This window comes from Salvelinus fontinalis, unplaced genomic scaffold, assembly GCF_029448725.1.
Source record: "Salvelinus fontinalis isolate EN_2023a unplaced genomic scaffold, ASM2944872v1 scaffold_2235, whole genome shotgun sequence".
Classification (NCBI taxonomy): Eukaryota; Metazoa; Chordata; class Actinopteri; order Salmoniformes; family Salmonidae; genus Salvelinus; species Salvelinus fontinalis.
The window spans coordinates 8,781-17,630 of NW_026602444.1; the positions used below are offsets into that span (position 1 = coordinate 8,781).

General features: G+C 41.9%; 1 protein-coding gene across 2 annotated transcripts; it reads right to left on the reverse strand.

Annotated features, from left to right (window-relative positions):
• Positions 1-794: 794 nt before the first annotated feature.
• On the reverse strand, positions 795-7,721 carry LOC129850730 (zinc finger protein 883-like). Of its 2 annotated transcripts, none has more exons than XM_055916989.1 (4): positions 5,248-7,721; positions 4,715-4,812; positions 4,407-4,584; positions 795-3,031 (listed from the first exon to the last, which is right to left on the reverse strand). In XM_055916989.1, exons 1-4 carry the CDS (start codon positions 5,414-5,416, stop codon positions 1,593-1,595), a joined length of 1,884 nt encoding a protein of 627 aa, XP_055772964.1. In that variant the 5' UTR covers positions 5,417-7,721; the 3' UTR covers positions 795-1,592. The 2 variants fall into 2 exon arrangements, with proteins under 2 accessions (XP_055772964.1, XP_055772962.1); XM_055916987.1 differs by having other exon boundaries at positions 795-3,043.
• Positions 7,722-8,850: the final 1,129 nt, after the last annotated feature.

Consider the following 8,850-nt stretch of genomic DNA (forward strand, 5'->3'; position numbering starts at 1 on the left):
AATATCACTTGATTATCAGAGGATCATCCATATCATGAAGGTGGATATTGATCCAACCATTTCAAAAGTAATGACCAGGCTGATGGAAACAGGATATGCCTTTACAATTTTATAAAAGCCGACAGACGATATGTTAGTTCGTTTTACATGGTGGGGTCTTTTTGTGTCAGTAAAAATGTTTAAGCGAGAAATGGCGGTGGAAACTCCTTTATGCTCAAATATTTATATTTAAGTTTTGTCACGCAAAGCCTTTTATCTGCAATGAGTATGTTTGATAGAAACATTTCTGGTGGGAAAATGCGTATATTGTTTTATGCAGATTTTAGAATATTCACATGAAAATCTGTCGCAAATTGCATGGAAACTTAGCTACTAAGGTGGATATTGATCCAACACCTGCCACGTATTCAAACCAGCCCACTGGGCACAGACGTCAGTTCAACATCTAGTTTCTATTTAGATTTCTTTGAGTCGTCAACTAAAGTGAATTCAACATGAAATCAACACAAAATGTCACCTGTCATTGGATTTAGGTTGCCAGTTGGATGAAAAACAACTAAAATAACTGATGTTGATGGCTTTTTACAAATCCAATCAGTTTTCTACAGCTATCATCATCACGTGGATTTGTTTTGTTGAAATGACGTGGAAACAACATTTATTCAACCAGTGGGAGGCTTGTAAATGCCCCCAGGAAAGTGGAACGAGGAACTCTTCATTGAGACAATGATAAACAGCAATCCGTGGGAGAGTTGAGGTGGATATTATAAAATAAGCATCTGCTGGAGTCCAAGTCAAACCAAGATTCTTTATTTCTGAGCTCAGAGAGAATAACAGAGTTACACAGCGCAGTGTAGACAGTCTGAATTCCTGAAGCATTGGGTGATGAGCACATATCTTTATAGTTTCCTGTTCCTGGGAGGGACTTTATTCATACAAGGACGCAGGTGCAGCTGGTTTGCAACACAGGAAGATACTCCCAAGAACAGGAGATTATAATAGGACAGTTTCACAAGGTTAGTCACATAATCAGTTATGTGGACACACATACAATTAACATTTTCCGTTACAGTCTGAATATTTGAATTTCATTAAATCATCACTGGGCCAACAATGCAAATGTAAACAATGGAACAAATGCATCACATCCAAATATCACTGTATTATCTGTAGTGCTGGAGGAATGACACACCCAGATAAACACACACAAAGAGTTTTAAAAAGGACCATTTAAACACATGGAATCTGATCTACTTTATATTCAAACTGACATACTCCATATTAAATTCATGTTTTCTAATAAAAACAAACAAATATATGTTTGAGTATACCTTGTACCATATAATTTCATATGGTAAAAACAAGTAAACACATTATCAGTCAACAATATAAGACAATGGGAGCACTGTGTATGTTCTCTGATGAATTTTAAGTCAATGTGATGTGAAATATCAATATACAAGTAATTCTTCTCTTCTGTGTGGATTCTCTCATGACGTTTAAGTGACTGTGATGAGTAATATGTTTTCCCAGTCTGAGCAATTTCTAAGCCTTCTCCTCTGTGTGTAGTCTCATGCGTTCTTTCAGGCTTCCTAAATGGGCAAAAACTTTGCACCCTGGGAGGAGTGGTAAGGCTTCTCCCCTCTGTGTATTTTCTCGTGTTGGTTCAGGTTGCTTTTCTGATTAAAACTCTTTCCACAAATGCAGCAGTGGTAATACTTCTCTCCTGTGTGAATTCTCTCGTGAGCTTTAAGGGTTCCTAAAAGCACAAAACTCTTTCCACACTGGGAGCAGTGGTAAGGCTTCTCCCCGGTGTGTATTCTCTCATGTTGTTTCAGCTCCCCTGAACGGCGGAAACACTTTCCACACTGGGAGCAGTGGTAAGGCTTCTCCCCTGTGTGTATTCTCTCATGAGCTTTAAGGGTTTCTAACACCTTAAAACTCTTTCCACACTGGGAGCAGTGGTAAGGCTTCTCCCCTGTGTGTATTCTCTCATGAGCTTTAAGGGTTCCTAACACCTTAAAACTCTTTCCACACTGGGAGCAGTGGTAAGGCTTCTCCCCTTTGTGTATTCTCTCATGTCGTTTCAGCTCCCCTGAACGGCTGAAACACTTTCCACACTGGGAGCAGTGGTAAGGCTTCTCCCCTGTGTGTATTCTCTCGTGTTGTTTCAGATGACAAGGCCGTTTGAAACTCTTTCCACACTGGGAGCAGTGGTAAGGCTTCTCCTCTGTGTGTATTCTCTCGTGTTGGTTCAGGTGTCCTTTCCGGCTGAAACACTGTCCACACTGGGAGCAGTGGTAAGGCTTCTCCCCTGTGTGTATTCTCTCATGTCGTTTCAGCTCCCCTGATCTGCTGAAACACTTTCCACACTGGGAGCAGTGGTAAGGCTTCTCCCCGGTGTGTATATTTCCGTGAGCTTTAAGGGTTTCTAACACATTAAAACTCTTTCCACATTGGGAGCAGTGGTAAGGCTTCTCCCCTGTGTGTATTCTCTCGTGTTGGTTCAGCTTTCCTTTCTGGCTGAAACACTGTCCACACTGGGAGCAGTGGTAAGGCTTCTCCCCAGTGTGTATTCTCTCATGTCGTTTCAGCTCCCCTGAACTGCTGAAACACTTTCCACACTGGAAGCAGTGGTAAGGCTTCTCCCCTGTGTGTATTCTGTCATGTCGTTTCAGCTCCCCTGACCGCTTGAAACACTGTCCACACTGGGAGCAGTGGTAAGGCTTCTCCCCTGTGTGTATTCTGTCATGTTGTTTCAGATGACAAGGCCGTTTGAAACTCTTTCCACACTGGGCGCAGTGGTAAGGCTTCTCCCCTGTGTGTATTCTCTCGTGGGCTTTAAGGGTTCCTAAAAGCTTAAAACTCTTTCCACACTGGGAGCAGTGGTAAGGCTTCTCCTTTGTGTGTATTTTCTCGTGTTGTTTCAGGTTCCATAACCGGTTACAACCCTTTCTAAAGTGGGAGCACTGGTGTCGTCTTGCTGGTTTGGACGTCCCTGGCTCTGGTTCCTCTGAGTCTGGTCTTTCTCCTGCCAAAGACACTGTGTTATTTTTAAATTAGAGACCCGAATGAAACCTCCACATGATAAAACAACCTTGCTACGAGGGTAAATCCTAAATCAGATCTCTCAGTAACCTGAGGCCAGTTTTAACAATTATAGTGTGATTTTAAAACAAATGTAGAGCTTCCTGGCAATTACTGCTACGTTTACATTACTTATTTTATTCATCCTGTTTTACAAGTCAGAACACAAACTAGACAGTTCTAGGACACTGAAGACACAGACGTCGCTAGATTCCAATCAAGCAGGTGGTTCTAAATATATAACGTTCATAGCTGTATGATACAGAATGTGACCTACACACTTCCTTAAACATAAAATAACTAAAGAAGTAATGTTTGTGCTTTGTCGAAGATACAAAGCACAAGATACAAAGCACTTGAACTTTGTGAAGCTGTTTTTACGTTGAAAATACAAAGCACAAGATACAAAGCACTTGAACTGCATGTATTGTGTAACATGAAGTCCTATGAGAATCATCTGATGAAGATAATCAAAGGTTAGTGATTCATTTATCTATATTTCTGCTATTTGTGAAAGCTATCTTTCGCTGGAAAAATGGCTGTGCTTATTGTGGTTTGGTGTGACGTAAACATAATAATTTGTAGTGCTTTCGCTGAAAAGCATATTTGAAATCGGACACTTTCGTGGGATTAACAACAAGATTATTTTTAATTATGAGATTTCTGTTGTTTTTGAATTTGGCGCCCTGCACTTTCACTGGCTGTTGTCATATCGATCCCGGTAGCGTGATGCAGCCATAAGAAGTTAACAGTGTCTTGAGTTTAGTTTGCCTGTTCTACAGTCTTGTAAAGATAGGGGAGTTGACTGGGACAGGCAATGTAACATCCATAATGTTTTAAGGAAAAGTTTTTGTAAAACCTTACAACAGATCATTGAAACTTTCTCTCCAAAACTAACTTTCATCAAGGTTTTATATGGTCTATTGGTTTCTCTCTTTTCATTGGCAGAATCCTTTTTCAGTGTTATGATATTCATAACATCCATATCCACCAGTCTATCTTCATGTCAACTAACAGAACTCTGCTGGTTGTCCTGGTAACAGATACCAGTCTATCTTCATGTCAACTAACAGAACTCTGCTGGTTGTCCTGGTAACAGATACCAGTCTATCTTCATGTCAACTAACAGAACTCTGCTGGTTGTCCTGGTAACAGATACCAGTCTATCTTCCTGTCAACTAACAGAACTCTGCTGGTTGTCCTCGTAACAGATACCAGTCTATCTTCATGTCAACTAACAGAACTCTGCTGGTTGTCCTGGTAACAGATACCAGTGGGCAGATCTATTGTATTTGTCCAAACTAAATTACAGCACTTACTTTGATGTGTCAAATCTGATCCTTTCTTCTCTTCTCCTCCTCTCACAGTTCCACTCAGCCCTGTTGTTTTCCTGCAGTCCACCAGCAGCACAGACAACCTCTTCATACCCAGCAGTAAGGCGCTACCGGGAGAGGCACGACACGGGGACTCCGGGAGGGAGGAAGGGCTAGCGTTGTCCTGGTAACCATAAAGAGGGGACACAGACACATATCCTTATGGATGCTGATGTCACTGTTGTCATAAAGTGCTTTACAGAAACCCAGCCCCCGATAGAGCAAGCTGTATGCTAGACCAGACCAAGCTGTACCATCTGGTGTTCTGTTCTGGAGAGACTCTTCTCTGCCTCGTCAGCATCAGGATGTTGTTGAGGCTCCCCAGAGAATCCATGATAGTCACATCTCTCTCCTGTGTGAATGACAACATCAAACAGACAGTCAACTTATGATCTTCTATTGCAATCATAGGGTCTTACCAGAGACATTAATATGTCTAAAAAGGGCCTAAATTGGCCACTTTCATTATGCTTTTTTAAAAAACGGTTTGTGATGCAAATGTAAAAGGTTGTACCACGAAATGGGTGCCTTTTGCATTCCTTTGATATTTTATGTAGAAATTATGCACCAGAATTGGATTGTAAAATCCTGTTATACAAGATGAAGTGCGCTTTAATATAGACCACGTCCTGGTCCTAAAAAAAGATGTACCAATGGCAGATTGAAACTAACAACTTATACAGTACAGAACAACATATTCATGTGTAGAACTTCAGTAGAATCCCCCTTTAAAACCCCACAGTTCAACAACTGCTGTTTGTGCCCCTGTTTTTAAGACAGTACTCACTGATGGTAATCGGATATTCTGACTCCTCCTCCTCCCTTTTCACTCCTAAAACGTCTTCCTCCTCTTTTATTGAGATAGCCTCCTCTTCCTCTTTTACTCCAAAAGGTTCTTCCTCGTCTTTCACTACATTCTCCTCCTTCAATATTACGGCATCTTCCTCCTTTTTCATTCTGAAGCTTCTTCCTCTCCTTTCACCAGAACTTATTTTCTCCGTCTAGTTTAGTGAGCTCATGCTCTGGGCGATTAGCCTAGTGCAGTATGAAGTTAACACATTCCCTAATTTAAGAAGCAAATTACGTTAAAATGAACTATTAGATACGTAAACAGAATTGTGTTCTAAACACCATATAATATAATATACACAGGATTAGTCTAAAGAGCTTAAATGCTCCTGTTTTATCTTCGCTAGCAAACCACCGCGTTGGTTGAATCAGAGGCCTTTTGTCGCTGTTGAAGAAGCCTCCCGCCCCGTCCATTAAATTATACGTCACGCAAGAAGCATTACCTGAAAAACTCACATTGCCATCTGCTGACTGGAGTGGGTAACACAGATTGGAACAAAAATAAAGCAATGTCAAAAAAAGTAATTTAAAAACGACCAGATGTTATGTTAACTTACTTCTTAGAGCCAAAACGTTCCTCCAGGGCTGACCTGCCCATTAGGTGACAGATTAAAGAGGGCGACATTAGCTTGGAATATGCCATCCTCGTCAAATTGACCAAGGCTCATCGCTAACAACACCTCACATAATTCTGCCCAAAAACAATGAAAACTTCTCACCCAGTGGCATATGGGATATTTAGGTGAGTGTTAGCACATAAAGCAGTGCCCACTTTGCAAAAGGCAACATGGACAGATAGGACTCTACCTGTGTAGAGCACATGCCCCTTTGCCCTTCCTGTCTCTAAAGTGCCCTTTTGGGTGGTGGTATAATTTGTATTCATTTTTTGTCATAGTTATTTTTAACCCACTGCCTGCAAGTCGTTTTTAAATTCACCTCAGTGATTTGTATTTTCCTTCAACTTTCTGAAGAGGAAACAGCCAGGAAATGCCCCTGTCTGAGTCCATTTGTCTACCACTATGTGTAGTTTTTAGCGATGATGCTAATGACAACCATCTTCTGGTTGATGGAAAAGTTTTACATTTACATTTAAGTCAAGTTTTCCCACAAACCTTTTCAATTAAATGTCAACTACAAAGTAGTCTATGCCTACCTGGCAGAATGATATCATGATTATTTGCATCAATCCAGTTGTGATTTGTTCAGCAAACTCTGCAATCACATGTGTGCTACAGAGACACCACTAACCAAGCAAGGCTCTTGCTGGTGCCACTTGAATTAAAGGGTATCTACACCCAAAAATGAAAATGTCTTAGATTTTTCTCAGGCGACAAAAGTGGTCTCCTTTTGTTGTTTTTCTATTAACAATGTGATTTTGAGAGCGAAAAACTGAAAAACAGAAACAAATCAGAAACCTGGAAAATTACTAAACGGAGAAAACGGAATTTGAGAAAATATATTAAATATTCTATTGGTTCTCTCTCATTATGTCACACCAGACTTCGCTTTGGCTCCCCCTCCTGTCCAGTTTAGGCGTTCAGCGTTGCCGGCCTTCTAGCTGCTGCCGAACCTACTGCTGTCAAACGCCCTTCACTCATCAACCCCCGGCCTTCTAGCTGCTGCCGAACCTACTGCTGTCAAACGCCCTTCACTCATCAACCCCCGGCCTTCTAGCTGCTGCCGAACCTACTGCTGTCAAACGCCCTTCACTCATCAACCCCCGGCCTTCTAGCTGCTGCCGAACCTACTGCTGTCAAACGCCCTTCACTCATCAACCCCCGGCCTTCTAGCTGCTGCCGAACCTACTGCTGTCAAACGCCCTTCACTCATCAACCCCCGGCCTTCTAGCTGCTGCCGAACCTACTGCTGTCCAACGCCCTTCACTCATCAACTCCCGGACTTGTCTCGTCATCATTACACACACCTGGTTCCAATCGCCCCTCTATCACTGTATATATACACTCCCTCTGACATTTGTCTTTTTGTCGGTCATTTGTAAATGTTACTTGTTTTCCTGAGAGGAATCTCTCCTACTATTTCCTGAGTACTTTATATAGTTCACCCTGGGCCTTTTTGTTTATGAAGATATCAGTTGAGCACAACAACGTTTGGGTTTTGTTCCGCTTTGATCTGTTGGTGCTGAAATAAATTCAGTCTTTCCAAACCTGAGACTGCATCCTTCCTACTCCTCTCTACACCAGTAACACATTATCTAGGAGAGTGTAGAGCAGTGTTAACCAATCCTACTCCTCTCTACACCAGTAACACATTATCTAGGAGAGTGTAGAGCAGTGTTAACCAATCCTGGTCCTCCACTACCCCCAACAGTAACACATTATCTAGGATAGTGTAGAGCAGTGTTAACCAATCCTGGTCCTCCACTACCACCAACAGTAACACATTATCTAGGATAGTGTAGAGCAGTGTTAACCAATCCTGCTCCTCTCTACACCAGTAACACATTATCTAGGATAGTGTAGAGCAGTGTTAACCAATCCTGGTCCTCCACTACCACCAACAGTAACACATTATCTAGGATAGTGTAGAGCAGTGTTAACCAATCCTGGTCCTCCACTACCACCAACAGTAACACATTATCTAGGAGAGTGTAGAGCAGTGTTAACCAATCCTACTCCTCTCTACACCAGTAACACATTATCTAGGATAGTGTAGAGCAGTGTTAACCAATCCTGCTCCTCTCTACACCAGTAACACATTATCTAGGAGAGTGTAGAGCAGTGTTAACCAATCCTACTCCTCTCTACACCAGTAACACATTATCTAGGATAGTGTAGAGCAGTGTTAACCAATCCTGGTCCTCCACTACCACCAACAGTAACACATTATCTAGGATAGTGTAGAGCAGTGTTAACCAATCCTGGTCCTCCACTACCACCAACAGTAACACATTATCTAGGATAGTGTAGAGCAGTGTTAACCAATCCTACTCCTCTCTACACCAGTAACACATTATCTAGGAGAGTGTAGAGCAGTGTTAACCAATCCTACTCCTCTCTACACCAGTAACACATTATCTAGGATAGTGTAGAGCAGTGTTAACCAATCCTGGTCCTCCACTACCACCAACAGTAACACATTATCTAGGATAGTGTAGAGCAGTGTTAACCAATCCTGGTCCTCCACTACCACCAACAGTAACACATTATCTAGGAGAGTGTAGAGCAGTGTTAACCAATCCTACTCTTCTCTACACCAGTAACACATTATCTAGGAGAGTGTAGAGCAGTGTTAACCAATCCTACTCCTCTCTACACCAGTAACACATTATCTAGGATAGTGTAGAGCAGTGTTAACCAATCCTACTCCTCTCTACACCAGTAACACATTATCTAGGAGAGTGTAGAGCAGTGTTAACCAATCCTACTCCTCTCTACACCAGTAACACATTATCTAGGAGAGTGTAGAGCAGTGTTAACCAATCCTACTCCTCTCTACACCAGTAACACATTATCTAGGAGAGTGTAGAGCAGTGTTAACCAATCCTACTCCTCTCTACACCAGTAACACATTATCTAGGAGA